The sequence below is a fragment of the Equus quagga genome, unplaced genomic scaffold (assembly GCF_021613505.1).
Source record: "Equus quagga isolate Etosha38 unplaced genomic scaffold, UCLA_HA_Equagga_1.0 146_RagTag, whole genome shotgun sequence".
NCBI classification, from domain to species: Eukaryota; Metazoa; Chordata; class Mammalia; order Perissodactyla; family Equidae; genus Equus; species Equus quagga.
The window spans coordinates 4,256,063-4,273,101 of NW_025796728.1; the positions used below are offsets into that span (position 1 = coordinate 4,256,063).

General features: G+C 38.4%; 1 protein-coding gene across 1 annotated transcript in view; it reads right to left on the reverse strand.

Moving 5' to 3' along the window:
- LOC124232992 (gamma-aminobutyric acid receptor subunit beta-1) overlaps positions 1-11,096 on the reverse strand; it is a 349,209-nt gene extending 338,113 nt beyond the window's left edge. Inside the window, exons 1-3 of the mRNA XM_046649988.1 lie at positions 10,985-11,096; positions 10,735-10,826; positions 10,253-10,320 (exon numbers count right to left, since the gene is read on the reverse strand). Coding sequence (XP_046505944.1) covers positions 10,253-10,320; positions 10,735-10,826; positions 10,985-11,064 — 240 coding nt within the window. The 5' untranslated portion in view covers positions 11,065-11,096. The remainder of the gene's footprint in view (positions 1-10,252; positions 10,321-10,734; positions 10,827-10,984) is intronic.
- Positions 11,097-17,039: the final 5,943 nt, after the last annotated feature.

A 17,039-nucleotide genomic window follows, 5' to 3' on the forward strand; every position in this document is an offset into this window, starting at 1 on the left:
TGTTATGCTAAGGTGATAGCTTGCTTCCTGAGGCAGGTTTTTTTTTAATCCTAATTCTTTTAGGCAGTTAAGGGGGAGGTAACAAGAAAAAATTTCTGCTTTTTTTCTTAAAAATAATCAGCCTAAAATAATCATCATGTTAAAGAGACACACTTTGGGTTGACAAATTCTGTTCTCCTTCAGTACACTCTATCATGTGTGTGCAATGACAAAATCATCTAACGACACATTTTCAGAACGTAACCCTGTAGTTAAGCGATGTGTGAGTGTATGTATACATATATATATATATATATATATACATATGCATTGATATTTGCCATGACGTGACTTTGTGTCTGTGAAACTGGCTGTGCCATGTGATAAAGATGTTTCTATGGAAACGGCTCATGATTCATGATCAACATAAAAGAAAATTGCAGCTGAAGGTATAAGGTAGACTTGACAAAAAAAATATTAATGTCTGTACTAAAAAGTTTAAATGCCATTATTACTAACACTTTTTTATGACTAGAAATTTTTTTATAATCCTGATAAATATTATTATTAAGTCTCTCTAATATGCTAGGAGCTACATAGAGAGCATAAAGAATATAATCCTAAACTTCCTGGAGTTTACATAGTGCAGGGGAAAAAGACAAGGTTAATAAAGATCTCATACAGACTGATAGATAATCATTACTTCATATTGGGTCTTTTGTCTTGTCGGAGTCTTGATTTGTTTATATGCTCTATACACACTCTCTCCAGTAGAATTCTCTTTAGTGTGGTGACAGAAAAAGCTCCATAAGAGAAAGATGATTTCCCGTGCATTTTAAAGCAGATCTAGATGCATTTGTGTGGGAGAGGGGCTGCAGGTGGTAGGAGGGAGAAATGATGGCCTCTGACATGAGAAAATGTTCTAGGCACAGGTGGGATTTCAAATAAATGTCATTGAACTGTCTCTATGGAAACCAAAAAGCTGTTTCTCTTAACTAACGAATTGTGTATCATTCCCTTGAAAATAATAGATGAGAAGGAAAAAACCTCCCCATGAGTCATGGCGGGTTAGAGTAGGCAGGGATCCTGAGCTTCCAACAAATCTATTCCCCTGCTTCCAGGAAGGATCCCAAATAAACCCTCTCATTCAAGCAGGATTCACTCCTAGCAACTTTCCTGATTAATCCATTCAGCAACAAGAGCAAGGCATGTCACCTCTAACTTGGCTGTCATATCTGGAGGGCCTAAACCCATACTCTTTTTCAGCTGAAGCAGGGATGGAATAGCTAATTGCTAACGGCTACCTAGGATCCTCTTCTGTTTGAAACTGTTTCTCGAGCTGTTTCTCTGCTTTCTTTCTCTAAAACTAAATAAAACAATCTATAAATATGCCTCTGCTTAAATAGGTATCCTCTTTCCAGGAGACCATTTGATGAGGACAGGGCTCTGCTGAATTCTTGTTTAAAATCATCCCTACCACGCCATTCAAATGTTTCGGTTCTTATGCAAAGCTCCTGGGAATCACTTTTTAATTTCCTGGCAGCTAAGCTTCATTTCTCACGGCACGCTGTTGGCCTCACTTGTGCTGTCTGTTATACCCGATCTCATTTCATCACCAAAGACACTTTCTACAAGAACTCGCACTGCTTTGATGCGATTTCACATGGAAACACGATGTTCCAGAAGGACTCTGAATCATTTAAGGATGTGGTGGAGAAGAGAGCAGATGCTGTGTAAGTGGGTTCCCCACACATCTTTTTTTCCCCACCCATATAGTTTTATAAAGGCAACTAAAACAGAATACAAAGATCACTTCTCTGGGGGAATTTGAAAAGTATGTTCTAAATCCTATCAAGGTCTAGGTCCTCCTAGGAAAAGAACAATATTGCTAGAGATTAAGATTGACTGCATTCCATTCTCTGTCTTTGGCCAGCATCCTTTCTCCATAACTCTAACCAGCCCATTTCAGCCACCACATTTGTGGCCCCAGGATTTCTCCCTGTACAACTTGTGTCATTTGTAAACAGAGCTGGAAGAGTCACCAAGGAACTAGTATTTTTCAGGATAGTTCCAATCTCCAAAATTCTACCTCAGTGTTCCCATAAATACCTTATAACAACAAGCTGTAACATTTTATTTTATTCTGGAAATATATCCACTTCAGTGGTGAACACGATGGTTAGTGCTTCTTTTCCTGTGTTCTCTTCCTGGGCTGATGGTGCCACATGTGCCCATTACTCAATATGGAATCTCATAGGGCTTCCCAGGCTTGTTTCCTCTCTAACCTCCGTCATCTGGTCAGTCACAAAATCCCTCTGATTTGCCTGTTTGACTATCTTTTCTTTTTTGACTTTCTAGTCCTAAGGCCACTGTTTTACTTTAGGCATTTATCATCTCTTATCTGGACTTTGAAACACCCTCTTAGCCTCTTAATTAGGAACACTGCCCCCAGTTTTAGCCTTTCCTACTTCATCTTCCACATAGCTACCAGAATAATCTATCTAGAATGCAAAACATACTGCCTGCTCAAACTTTTAGCAGGTTTTCTGTGTTTCAGGATTAGGATTCATTTCCCTGGCATACATATTCCAGCATCACTTCGCTTTGTCTCTCTGTCTTTGTCTCTGTCTCTCTTTCTCCATATGTGTGTGTGTGTGTGTGTGTGTGCGTGTGTATCTTTTTAAAGTGAAAGTGTAAAACGTGTATAGGATTTTTTTTAATCAAACAATTCAAAAGGACTTATAAAGAAGAGTAAGTATCCCTCCAACTCATACTCCTACTCCTGGCTCCCCTGCTCCTCATCTGTTGTGGATTCCTCCAGAAATGGTCAATGCACATAAAAAAGATTATGTTTATGGAGAGGGGATCTATATATAGACTCTCTCTTTCAGTCTGTATAAGGCTTTTATTAACCTTGTCTTTATCCCCCTCTTCTTTTTACACAAGAGAGAACATTCAACAACATCGTGCTACACCTTGCTTTTAGCATTCTATTTTATCTCTTGACAATCTTCCCTGTGCCCTTCAAGTTCTCACAAAAGTGAATTACCTGTAGTTCCCAGAACACTCCACGCTGTTTTCAGGCACACCTGCCAATGCTTATGCCCTTTCTTTTTCCTGAAAATTTCTTCTCATTTGCAGCATAGCATACATGGCGTTAACTACTGTTCCTCTTTAAGATTCATCTCAGGCATCAACCCTTGCCCATGCCTTAGAAACCTCTCCTCTGTGCTCCCACACGATCTTGGACACACATGTTTCTGTCCTGGCACATATCACATTATTTTAAAACAGCTGTTTGTGTATATATTCTCCTCTACATTGTAAAATATTTGAAGGTACGGATCATGTCTTAGTCATACTTCCATCCCTAATGCCCAGTACAGGATCTGATAAAAGACTAAGTGGTCACTAAGTCTGTGTTGAACCAAAGCATCCCAAGACCAAGATAATTATGGATGTTTCAAAATCTTCCAAAAGGGAAAAAACTTCATTACAAGAATAGAGATTTTAAATTATTTTTTAAAAGACTGTAAACTTCACGAGGACAGACACCACATCTCTTTTATTCACTAGAATAGTTGAATGAATGCTCTTTGTAAAATGCCCTTTAATCTTAAATATACATAGGATGACAGGTTTTATTGGGGCTGCAAGGGGCAGGGGATACACCAGGCACTCAATCGAGGGGTAGGAGAAAAAACTACTAGCAGCAAAACAATGAGGACCATGAGGTTGCTAAGGGGTACCCAGGCTCACTAAAGAAAACCCATGTATTTTTCACTCTTTTCCTATGGCCAGACTTTTTGCTAAGTTATCCCCACTGATAGGAATTAGTTGTACTCTTTCTTGAGCGTTTCTGTCAAGTGTTGTGTAAGAGATTGTTATATGCTGCTGACTATTAACTTCCTTCAATAGATAACAGTCAAGAGATTTCATGAAAAGCATGACCTGATGAAAACAGAAGTATACTAAAATGCAGAAACTCAATCTTGGTATTATGGAAAATAGGATTCAGTGTTTTGAAAATTTCATAGGGAAACTCTGTACCAACAATCAATCAACTATAAGCATATATACATTCATCTTCTCATTACCCTCAAGTATAGTAACGTCATTTGAGTTGTGGACACTCAAATCAATTGGACACATTTTATACCATTTATTTTTCTTTTAAAATGTTTTACATTCCTTGATAATGCAAGATTTCATTCATGTGTGTTTTGAGGGTGCTATCAAGCCTTTGGGGGCCTTCTAAGACAAAAAGCATCAAACAATTACAGAATTGATACAAAGTGATGTTCAGTTGAGATGAATACCTTAGCTTTACTGCTTGCCCCCAGACTCCCTGATAGAAAGATTTTAGGTGGGTTGGGTAAATCCTTTGGGATACCCAGATCTTGGAAAATAGTGATTTCCTTCCACTTCACATTGTGTTAAAATAAATTATTAGTTTGTCGGTAGCGGAGCAATGCTCCCAGTTTAAATACAGGGACTGCATTTGGTCTTGGCTCCAGTGTTCAATACAATATGAACTAGGCATCAGTGAAGTCTCATTTGGAAGACAATTGATCCAACGTTTCTTGTTGCTGTCTTTGGGAATCTGTTTAACTTGGGAAAAAGTGGATGATAAGGCCGTGACCAATTAAAATTATTCGATTCAAGAGGCCGCAGATTACACCCAATCATTGCTTCGGTGTTCCCAGGAGACTACCATAGTTTGTACTCAGTGGGAATTCAATAATTGCTTGTTGATTGACATATCTAACAGGAGAATAAAATGGAATAAGATGGAATCTAACAGGAGAATAAAATGAAATAAGATGGAATCTAACAGGAGAATAAGACAGAGAGGAAGAATCTTGATTTTGACATCTTTAAAGGCCTAAGTTTATATCATAGAATATTTGAACTGGAAAGAGGTTTAGCACTTGTATCATTTATCTTCATTTTACAGATGAGAAACCTGAGGTCCAGAGAAGTCAAATGACTCACTCAAGGTCCCAAAGCTAAATACTGGGAATATTTTTTTACTTGCCGAGCAGATAGGAGCCAAACCCTGGAGTCAGGCTACCTGGTTTCAAATCCTGACTCTGACACTTACTAGCTCTATAACTTCTGAGCAAGTTATTTAACCTCTCTCAACCTAAGTTTCTGCCTCTCTTAAAATCAGTTTCCCCATCTGTATGAAAGATAACTACATAGCCTTAAATCAGGAATTAAATGAGCTACTAATATAAAAGCACTTGACGGGGCTGGCCCGGTGGTGCAGTGTTTAACTTCTCGTGCTCTGCTTCCCTGGTCCAGAGTTAGCTGGTTCAGATCCTGGGTGCAGACCTATGCACCACTCATCAAGCCATGCTATGGTGGCATTCCACATACAAAAATGGAGGAAGTTTGACAACAGATGTTAGCTCAGAGCCAATCTTCCTCACCAAAAAAAAACCCAAAACAAAACAGCACTCGACAACCATCCCTCATACATAGGATGTGTTCCATAAATATTTATTTATTTTTTAAAGACATATTTTAAGTATATATTTATTTTCTTTGTCATTACACATTTTAATACCCAGTCTGGCCTTGTAATCCTAAGAACACAGGCTTTCAAATGTGAACTCAAACTTTTAAAAATCTAGATAGGCTTGCTTTTGTGGGGCTTAGGGTGTAAAAAGTCTTCCTGTTATTTCCAAACAGAAAGGCAAAGGGAATTTTTTCCTCTCTCAGCTTCTCCAGATAGTATAGTATTGTAACCTAGCACCTAAAAATGAGAGCTGGTCAATTACTCATATAAGAGAAAAAGTATTTTTATCTTTATTTAACTGCTGATATCTATTCCCGCCTTTAAATGGTACTGACCTATTTGCTGTATTTGCAAAGGAATTCTATTATAACCTCAGAGAATTTACTGACAGCAGCAAGAGTATGTTTAGGCTATTTTACAAAACTGTAGCAAGCTCCTCAGTCGGGGAAAAAGCAGTTTGCAATGTTCTCTATTCTGCAGAAGAAAAGTTCCTCGTATTCTCTCAAGCAGCAGGATGGTATTGTTGGAGTCACTGTGCTTGGCGATATTTCCATAGCCATCATTTAAGGTTGGCTGACTCATAAGTATTGACACATTTAGGAGGACTGCTTACTAGTTTAAGTCAAGGCCCATCATGCAGGCTCTTGCCTTTGTCCTGTTGCTTATCATCAATTACTGAGCTAATTTTCCCTTTTGAACAGCTACCTGTTTAACTACCTACAAATTAACGTGAAACTTAATTTGGAACCTTGAAATAATACCCTTCTTAGAGAAATTTAAGAGAAAAAATGTTCATTTCTTAACAATGTTGGATCTTAGAATAATGTACCACAACCTTGCCACTCAATGTGCTTTCCACATACCAGCACTCCACATCACCCGGGAGCTGTGAGAAATGAAGAATGTCAGCCCCCGTGCCAGACCTCTGATTCAGAATTTGCATTTTAACATTTTAAGATCCCAGAGTGAGTCAGGTATACATGAAATACTGAGAAACACTGACTTAAAGAAATAGGGAAGGAGGGCTGGGATTCTGACACGTGATGAACATTTTGTGTCACCAAGATGATGGTAATTAGGCATAACTGCAGTGTGTACCAGAAACCTGTGGGAGCGAATATGAAAATAACAAGAGGAACAACAGTGAAATTTAACAACAGTGCATATTTGGTAAATTGTATTTGTTTTTATTTTAGGTATTATTTATACAGTTAGCTCAGTTTAGCTTTTTTGGGGGAGGGGTTGTTTTTGTTGTTAGTCATATGTCTGCTAAGAGCGTTCGCTGTTGCATCCTTCCGTGCATGAAGGAAGGAAAGAAACAATGAATACATGATAGTATTCCATTACTGGAATGACTACTCTGAGTCAGGACTCAACAGATGTAAAGTCTTCTGGGAATGACCATGTGGACCATTGTGTCTTTAGATCAGGGACAGAGTTCCGTGGCTGGAAGTCCTACTTGATCATGGGAAGCCACCTCTTTAACAAGAAGGGGAGCTAGTCATTGGGATCTGAAATAGAAGAGTTCAATCTCTTGTTTGCAGGTAGTTAATATCATGTTTTCCCAAAATACTACTCAAAGATGACTTGTCTATTACAATCTGTGCTTTACTGGGCTTATATCAGCAGATGATTGTAGCAACTTTAAGGCAGTTTCTGAAGGCTATTGTCTCCTTTATGCCCCATTCCTATTGTACACAATATACCCCATGATGCCAGAACAAAGAGCCTTCCTAATTTAATCAATAATATTATTGCTCCTAAGAAGTTTTTTCCCCCCACATCAGAATTATTCTTCAGAGATTTTGCATTCACTGCTCAAAACCAACAATTCTCGATTATAGATATTCTTGACTGTAAAAGCTATTTTATTTTCTTAATTTGAGAGAAATATTTTATATCCTGAAGGACATAAATCAGAAAATACTCCTGATGTTATGTTAGTCTTTACAACAGATAATGCTGTAAGCCAATATAAAATTATATTTCCCTTGGGGTAGCATAGGAAAAGAACAAAAATGAACAGAACCTAGTTCTCAAACCCATTAATGCAATGTACAATTATCATCTCATTTTACCAGCCATGGAATGGGTGGGTAATAATAGTAATGACTAAAAATATATAAATTAGCAATGTTTTAGTAATAGATTTTAGTCTGAACTTTCCTTAAGGCTATTTTTATTATATTCCTTGTCCATTCTTATTTTTCGTTAATTTTGGTGAAAATTTCCTGTTAAATGACTTCAAAGGTTATTTAAGCCTATCACAGTACTGAAACACGATTAATGTAAAAAGCAGTGAGCCTTATTTCCCATAGACAGTTCAACCCTACTTACGTTATCTAAAAGTCAAAGCATATTCTAGACAATTTTCCTAACCAGGGCTAACCATCCAGGTTGTGTTATACAGATCCTTCGATCCTAAAATTCCTCTTTACTTGCATTTTCGTGGAGTTATTTCCAATCTATTTATTTCACTGTTTTGTCATAGATGAGAGAAGATAAAATAAATCTTGGTCTTGTTAATAGCTCTCATAAAAAGGGGAAACTAAGAAGAAGTCAATCAAGGTTTATTATTTTTCAGCGTTCCGTGGTTCCTATTTTCCCATCAAATCTCTAGCCCCATTGTGGAAAGGTAATGAGTACTTGAGTTGAATATATTTTTCAAAGGTTTATCTGTTGGGTGAATATTCTAAAAAATCAAGTAGGATATACATGGTGCAGTGATTAAACAGACTGTATTATTCCATCATTAGGAGTTATTTCCAGTGGTACTACAATTAAATTCAATCCTTTTTCTGAGCTTATGTATGAATTCAGTCAAACAACTGGTTATACAGAGCTTTTTTGTTGTGGTAGTTGTTTTGGTTAATGGCAACTTTCTTATTCATTTTTTTTTTTAGCTGAAAAGGTGTTTGTAAATATAGTCAGCAGAATTATACATTTTCTAAAATTCTGGAAAGTATAGTATCCTATACAGAAGACCAACCACTGGCAAAGGCACTGTTGGCCTTTTCAGCTTTCTGAATCTTCTCCTATTTTATCCATTATCTTTGTGGTTACTTACAAGGTATCAAAACAAATGACTGAAAAGGAAAATATTATCATCATTTATCTACCTGATACAAACAACTTGTTTTTGTCTAATTTATCCAGTTGCAATGGCATGGATTGGGTACAATTTGTATATGTGCGCATGTTACTACATTCTCCAGCATTTGTAAATAGCGTGTTTTGGGTTGCTTTGAGGTAGTGACATGGATGTGAAGAGAATATTATAAATGTCAGTCTATTAAAAATATCTGCCAAGTCAGAAAATATTCATTGGGCACTACTTTTTAAAAATGGATTTTCCTTTTCCAATACAACCACCAGAGACCTTATTTTAAGTAAGCTTTGTAATTGTGGGGACGTTACGACTATAAAACACAGGAATTTAACAGTCACATGTTTTATTTTAGTCCTAGTCAACAGATCATAAACATATTTATTTCTCCCCTGACATAACCTAAAAACGAAGAAGAAAAATTCTTAAACCTTAGCATGTTAAAATAAAACAACACACCAGTAATGAAATGAAAAGACAATTGAATCTCCTGTACAGCTGTAGAGTGATAAATCCCCAAAGGTTTTAGTCTTTAAATTATTCAGACTGTCTAAATTTCTGCTGCCACAATATTTTTTCACAAGTGGTATAAAAATGGCATTTTGGTCACGTAGATCTAACTGTTCCCTGGGTGGTTGGTTCTAGAAAAGCAACAGGCTTTTTTCCCCCTGCCTTACAAGAAGCAACAGTTAGAAACTCGGGCTAGAAAACTGCTACCCTACAGCGGTTGGAAACAGGCAATAAACTGACAGCTAAGATTTCAATCGCTTTTGCAACAGCCACAGAAAGGAAGGAGAAAAAAAGGAAATAAAAGAATGTTAACCCCTTGAAATGAAAGGATTGCGCTCTGCGCTCTGTTACTATCGCTTCCCCCACTTTCACCGTCCCTTTAATCATGAGGCTTTTTCGTCATGGGCATGCTTAAGTTTCTAGGGTAAAGCAAAGCAATAACTCGACCTATTCTGTTTCAAATGAAATTTGCGAGATTGTAGCAAGACACATTCATCAACCTCCATACAGGAACAATGCAAGCCTCCCCAGAAGCTGGCTCGAGCGCTTTCGTATTAGCAAGCATGGACTGTTGTCTCAGCCTGTTGCTCCTGCCACACGGTGTGCTAGAGCCCAGAAAGAGGGAGGGGACATTCTGAAACCTCATCTGTGTGCTGAATACTTGGTGGCGGGAGCCTGGGTCAGTCCAAGCTCCCGGGCAAGGGGGCCGCGCCTGGCGAGGAGGCGGCTGCGGACCAAGGTCCGAGGACCCTAGTGCAGGCTGTCCGGCCGCCGGCAGATGGTGCCCTCGGCAACCGATCACCGAAGGGAACCCTGCTAAAGTAATGCTCAGACTCCGCCCCACCCGATCCGCTGGTGCCGTCCTTCCCCAAATAGTGCCGAGCACGTTTCCTCCGGAACACTGCAGTAGTCCGTGTGTGTGCGCGTTTGTGTGTGCGTGTGTGTGTGTGTGTGTGTGTTGAAAATACAAACCAGGGGCAACAAAGTGTGTGTGCCGGAGTGGGGAGCGTACGCGGAGTGGGACTCCCGGGATCGGGGCTGGGTGACCGCCAATGAAACGCAGAGGGCACGGGGACCGGTCCATTTCGCATCTGCGTAAGCCGGGCCGCCGGGCCCGGCGGGAGGCTACTCACCATGTTCACTTCGGAGACCATGTCTATGCTGGCGACATCGATCCGCATCCCGACATCCACGGGGGGCCCTGCCAGGGAGGTGGGACTCATTATAGGCATATTCTCAGAGTGGCGACAGGCTGGGGAGGGACGAGGGGCTTCCCTGCGCTTACTACAGTGTAAACCGGCTCCCTCCACCCCCCAACCCTTTTGCAGGGGACAGCCTGGGAAAACAGGTGTAGGCACACGGGTGATGCAGTGACTATGCAGAGGGTGTGTCGGGCCGGAGGAAGGTCGGCTCTGCCTGGGGGTTCATTCACCTGCGACTGGGTGTCCGGTGAGTGTGTGTGTGTGTGTGTGTGTGTGTGTGTGTGTCCAGGGCGTAGGGCGTAGTGCACGCTTACGAAAATGAAATGCTTTTTTTTTTGTTTTTTTGACATTTATCTTTGACGGGAAAAGAGAACTAGATATGGGTTACAGGTTGAAAAAAGATGAAGCATTACCTCCAAAGTCCGGCCGCAAGCGAATGTCATATCCTTTGAGCAATCTGTCCACTGTCTCTTTCACGTATGACATGTTGCTGGGCTCATTGGCGCTGGAGGGAAGAAGTAGGGACCGTATTCAGAATGAGCACAAACTGCGAGCAGACATAAAAATAGACAGGCACACCTACCCCCAAATAACAAGCTACATGATCCAGCAAGCATGTAAAAAGAAAAACACCAAAAGAGACGTTCAACAGCAGCAGCTCACCTGTGTGCACAACAGACCATGGCAATCATCACAGGGAAAGAGAGAAGCCCCAAACTCTCTCGATTTTGTACTGTCCACATTACTAACTCTGATTAAAGAATTGTCTTTTCTGCGAAGATTCAAGGAATGCAACTTAGTCGGCGGCAGGGCAGTTAATTCCCGAATGGACCTGCGCATGCGCAGAGGGTGCTCACTACCAAAAGACACCTTGTGCCTTGCAAACAGTATTCCTAGTGGAACAGGCAACAGATTTCAATCCCTTTAAAGTTCCTGTTTGTGGTGCTCCGCGTCCTCCGGGTAGTCGGAGATATCCTGCTGTTTTCTTGCTCGGGATCCTAGGTGCATACGGAGCTTTCTTCCTGCACTGGAGGTTGCTACGTTCATTTCCTTTCTGCCCTCATCCTGATTTTTTACTCAACTCCCAGGGATCTGGCTAAGGCTGCCTGTGATTGGCATCTTTCCTTGACAGTCACAGTGGTCCTAGAACTGGGAATCTGGAGGCGGGGAGGTTCTCTGGTGGCCAGTGTGTGTGTTGGTGTGATGGTGGGGGGAGACGTGAGGGGGCGAAGTGACTGGAGAGGGGGAACCAGAGAAGAAGGGAAGGGACAGAGGAAACGCAGGTCAGATTTGAGGACTGGAAGAATCAGGTCCCCTTGGGAGGCGTGTTAACACTTCTGGCTTAGTGTGGGAGGGGGAGAAGGGGCAGGTCAACTTTTTCACTCGCTCCCCCGCTTTTCTTCCCTCCGCTTTTGTGTCTCTCCAGACATGGGAGGTGAGGGAAGCAAGCGATGAGACAGCATCTCTGGGCAGGCAATCCTTTTTCTGGGGCCATCTGCCTCGAGTTTCACTGGGATTCTAGGTCCTAGTAAGGAAAACCTATTTCTTAAATTGCCAGCTTGTTAGCTTGTGTTAATAATTGAGAAGAGGATCCTGAAAACCCAGAGGTCTAACCTCTGTTTGCAGGTAGACTGGGGCTCTGCAGGAGGAAGAGCTGTTTGAATTAAATCAAATTCAGTCGATGCAATTCGATAAATGTCATTGAGCACATGTTGGGCGAAGGTCCTGGGCTAGGTGTTTGTTCACTCATTTAATAGTATATCTTAAATTTTTACTATGTTCTAGGCTTTCTGGGATTTAGAGATGACTTAAAGAGGGTTCCCAACCTAGGGAAATTCACAGACTAATTGGGGAGAGGGACACAAATATAAATAAATTCATTATGTCACTAGATAGTTTATAAGCTGACAGGATGGTTGTTAATTCTACCAGGGAGAGGTAGATATGATTTCCAGAGAAGAAGAAAGCTTTTTGCCAGAGTATGGTAGGGAAGGGCATTCCAAGAGAAGGGAACAGCATGTGCCAAATTCTAGAGACTTGAAAGACTATGGTCTGCTTTGCTGGCTGAACCCTGAAATGTCTGAGCAGAAGGTAAAAGGAGGGAGGTAGGGATGGTGGGTGATGAGGGTGCAAAGGGAAACTGAGACCAGACTATAAGTACAGCTACATACTCCACTATGCAGATTTAAGCTTCTGGAAATCACAGAAAAGTTTTAAATAGGAATGATCTGGGTTAGATTTAGGTTTTAGACGGAATGTTCCGGTACAGTCATTATGATAAGAACAATTAACACTTGTCACTTGCTGACTATTGGCTGTTTATTGTGCACATTACATAGATTATCTTATTTAAGCATTTTAACCATCCAAATGTGATAGATATTATTATTATTCTCCTTTTGCAGATGGTGATACTAAGAATAAATCAGGGTAATTTAACTAGTTTAATATCAAACAGCTAATAAAAGTTGGAATCAGTATTTCAATGCAGAATCTATGGACCTAACTACTCTACACTATGAAGCATGGACCCCACGAGAAGGAACCAGAGACAGAGAAAAACAGTAAGAAGGAATAAGAGTTACTACAATAACCCAAGCAAAAGGAATTAAAGTCAGATAGTGTTCAGTATGGAGAGAAGGTGATAGACTAGGCAAGCTTTCAGAAGTACAATGGTGACATAAAATAGTTGGAAAGGTCAGGACTTGAAGATTTTGGAAGGTGTCTAAAAAATTGTACAAACGTTTATACATGTGTCAATCCTGACATTTCACCCATGCATAAATTTAATTTTCTCATTTGTGCCTCACAACCTTAAATACACGGGCCATTTCTTCTCGGGACAATGCTAACTCTTAATCAGGTTTCTTAATTTCCTTAAAAGTATGTCAATCTACCTCTTTTTAATTCATATGGATCTGCTTGTAATGGGCAAGAGAGAAGATCCCTTTATGCTTCAGGTCCTTGCTGAAGCATAGAACCTCTCTCTCTATGCCTCACAACTCTGCAAAAGCTGCACTGTAGAAAACATGAATGCATGGAGGTTTACTTCATTCATTTATTCCTCAACTATTTATTGAACATTTACTAGGTGCCAGACACTATGCTAAAAGCTGGTGATTCAGTAGTGAAAAAGACAGCATACAGAGAGTCCCTTTCCACGTGGAATTTGTCAATTGATCCATCTGTTGGAGGTTGCAAATTATCAGCCTTGCTAGTCAAATTCAACTCATAAAAGAAGTATTTAGTTTGGCGTTCACAGTGTTTTAACTTATGTAGCTTTTATTGGGATATATGGTTTCCAGTTGATCATAAACTGCAATAATTCTTTTTGAATAACAACTAGGATTTTATTTAGCAGTCTGCTAAAGAGCCACGATTTTATCCTAAAATTAAGGACGAGTATTGGTGACTTTGTATACGTGAATCCTAAGGGTTAGCATGACCCAGTTCAGGCCAATTTCACTGAATTTGGCTTTTAAATTATGCCTTCCACTCACATGGAAGGACACTACAGGAAGTCATAAGATATTCATTATTGCTTTTATTATTGGTAAGCTATTGGGGATGGACACACTGCATCACTCAGTATCTTATGTGTTAGGATCTGTGGGAGAAAGTTTTTCCCAGACGCTGGTATTCTGAAAATTCTCTTATTTCCAGAATAGCTTGTATCTTATGGACAATAGAAATTCTAAAATTCATTAATTTCCCTGCTTTCTTTGGTCACTGGGAATCTCAGAATTATAGGTACATTTCAGCTTTAATCATTACGTAACATCTTAATGACCTACATTTTGATATATTGCATTTCTCTCTGATGCCTTAGAATTCTAAATTTAATTTTCCTTTGTCACACCTTGCTAATTTAAAAACAGATATGTTGCACTGAATATATATAGTGTGTAAGCTGTCTTGAATAATTTTTGGAACTAATTAGGGAATAAATGAATTCAAAATAATAAAAAGAAATAAGTATATAATTGAAAAATCTTAAGAATCGTCAGGTCCAGACACAGAGGAAATTTTTTTTATGACTTGAAAAAGGCAACACTTACTTCCTCTATGAAGTTTCTTGTTTTTTTTTCCAAATCAGTCCTCTTTATTAAGACCTTCTCCCCTTCAAAATTCAACTCAATTTCCATTTTTTCTTAAAGCTGGCCCTGAGAGTCATTGGCCATCCCTACTCCTATTATCAGTAGGAGAACAAAAGGAGGATCCTAAAAATTAGCATCCAACTAGAATGGAAGTGTCTCAAGATTAAGAAATCTTACACAGATTCTTAGTGAAGAAGCTTATTGGTGAGAACATACAGTAAACAGCTTTAAATTGTTACTTTGCATTGAGATCAAACTTGAAAAAGATGGTTTCATTTTTAAATTAGTCCTGTTTATTTATTTATTCTTGTAAACACTGAGCCCAGACAAATAATGTTCATACTAAAGCTATTTTTGATAAGCTATGTCAGAGACACTGCACAGATTTAATGTAGATGGTACACTTTAAGGGAAAGATTAACAGGGATTTGTGAAAAACAAAATAACAAATATTTTCATTCATAGTTTAAGAATATAACTAAAGTTCAACTCCATTCAGTCTTGCTTCAATCAAATTTATTAAGCATCTACTATGTGCCAAGCAAGTATGATACTCTGCAGTCTCAGTTAACCCATTATTTTCTGTCCTCAAGTTGGCTTAAAAAGTTAATGTGAATGGATATATTAGGTTGGATATATGTGGAAAGAAAGATGATAATAATTGTTTGGAAGTACTATAAAGCAGCTTCCTTACCATGAGTTAGGAAGAAATGAATGCCTACCCTAACTTTATCCTCCATTCCCCAGAAATTTATCTCAGGATAAAAAATTAAGCATATACTCAAATTAATGTTTCAAATTAGTGAATAAATAACAGATTTTCCAATAAATAATAGGAAAATTATTTCTCTGGAAAATAATAAATATAAGGATTTTCTTATACTTCTTGCTAAAATAAGTTTCAGTTGAGTTGAAGATTTAAATGTAAAAACTGAAACTGTAGGAATAATAAATAGGTACACACAATATGCTCATCCAGCATCTAACAAATGCTCATTGAAGTTCTTTTCTTTTTGACACATGCTGGCCAAAGCAGAAACATTAAAAGAAAATGTTGATAGATCAGAATACATAATTGTAAAGTCATTTTAAAAACATATGCTTGAAAAGTAATTCATTGTGAAATTTAAGAGGCTCTTCTATTAAAGTAGGACTATTCAACGTTGTACCAGAGGTGTGATATTTCAATGAGACAATAAAAAATAGAAAAAGAAGAAATTAACTTTCCTTATTTCTACATGTTAAGTTTGTTTAGAAAGAAAATCCAACGAAATCTTCAAACATGTAAGAATATAATAAGAGAGTTAAGCAAGCTTACTGGATTCAAGATCAAATAACATTTAAATACTCATTAGCAGTATTCCTATACACGGTGGTTACCACAAGAAAACATAATAGGAAAACATTTCATTACAATAATAGCAAAAGCTCATATGCACCCAGGAATAACTGAAAAAAAAATGTGCAAGACCTTTATAGAGAATCTATATAACATTATTAAAGGACGTAAAATAAGACCCAGATAAATGAAAATGTAACGCACATGTAGTTGGGAAGACTCAACATCATACAGAGGTCAATTCTATCCAGTGTAAGAAATATAATCAATTTGAATCAAAATTCCTACAGTTATAGTGGAAATTAAGAAACCAATCCTAAAATTCAAATGCAAGAGTGAAGAGTCAAAAAAAAGACAAGAAAATTTTGAAGAAGAATAAAAGGAGGGAGGATATGGGGCACTTGCCTTTGAAATGTCAAGACTTATCAAGCTACTGAAATTGAAAGTTTGTGGTTAGTTTGGAATTCATGTAGGGCTAGGAAAAAATAGTACAACCAAATAAAGGGCATAGAAATATTCCTCTATTTTAGAAAAAGTGGGGAAAAATGAGCTATTCAATAAATTCTGCAGAGACTATTATTTACAAGGGGAAAAAAAGCAGATTTTTTACCTCATTACATACACAAATATATATTGCAGGTGGATATATAATTCAAATATAAAAACCAAAACTCCAGAAAAATTGTATGGGAAAATATATTTATGATTTTGGTATAGAAAAAGATTTAAAGATAAACAAAAGTACAAACTGTAAAGGAAAAGATTAACAGAAATAACCACATTAAATTGTAACCTTTAAATCAAAAGAGACTATTAACGTAGTGAAAAGTCAAGTCACACACTTAAAGAACATGTTTTCAGCAAATTTAACTGCCAAAGGATCAGTATGAAGAATTTACCAAAAAGGAAAAATCTCCCACAAGTAAATAAAAGAGAAAGCAAAAAGGACAAAGAGCCACTCCAAATGAAGAACTGCAAATTAAAACAATGATATGCCCTTTCAAACCTATCAGATATGCAAAATTTAAGAATGCCAAATATTGATTAGAAACTCCTGTATACTTTTAGTAGGCATATAAATTGATCTGAACACTTTGTAAGGCAATTTGGACATATCTGGTAAAGTCAAAGATGCGCGTGCCCTTTGGCCCAGAATTTCCACCACCTGGAAGATAGCCTAGAGATCCACTCCCGCAGTCTAAGAATGTTCTTAGTGTTGAATAGTTAAAATAGTGTTCTGAGTCTCTGCTTAATTAAAAACAGTGTTGCTTTTAATAGTGTA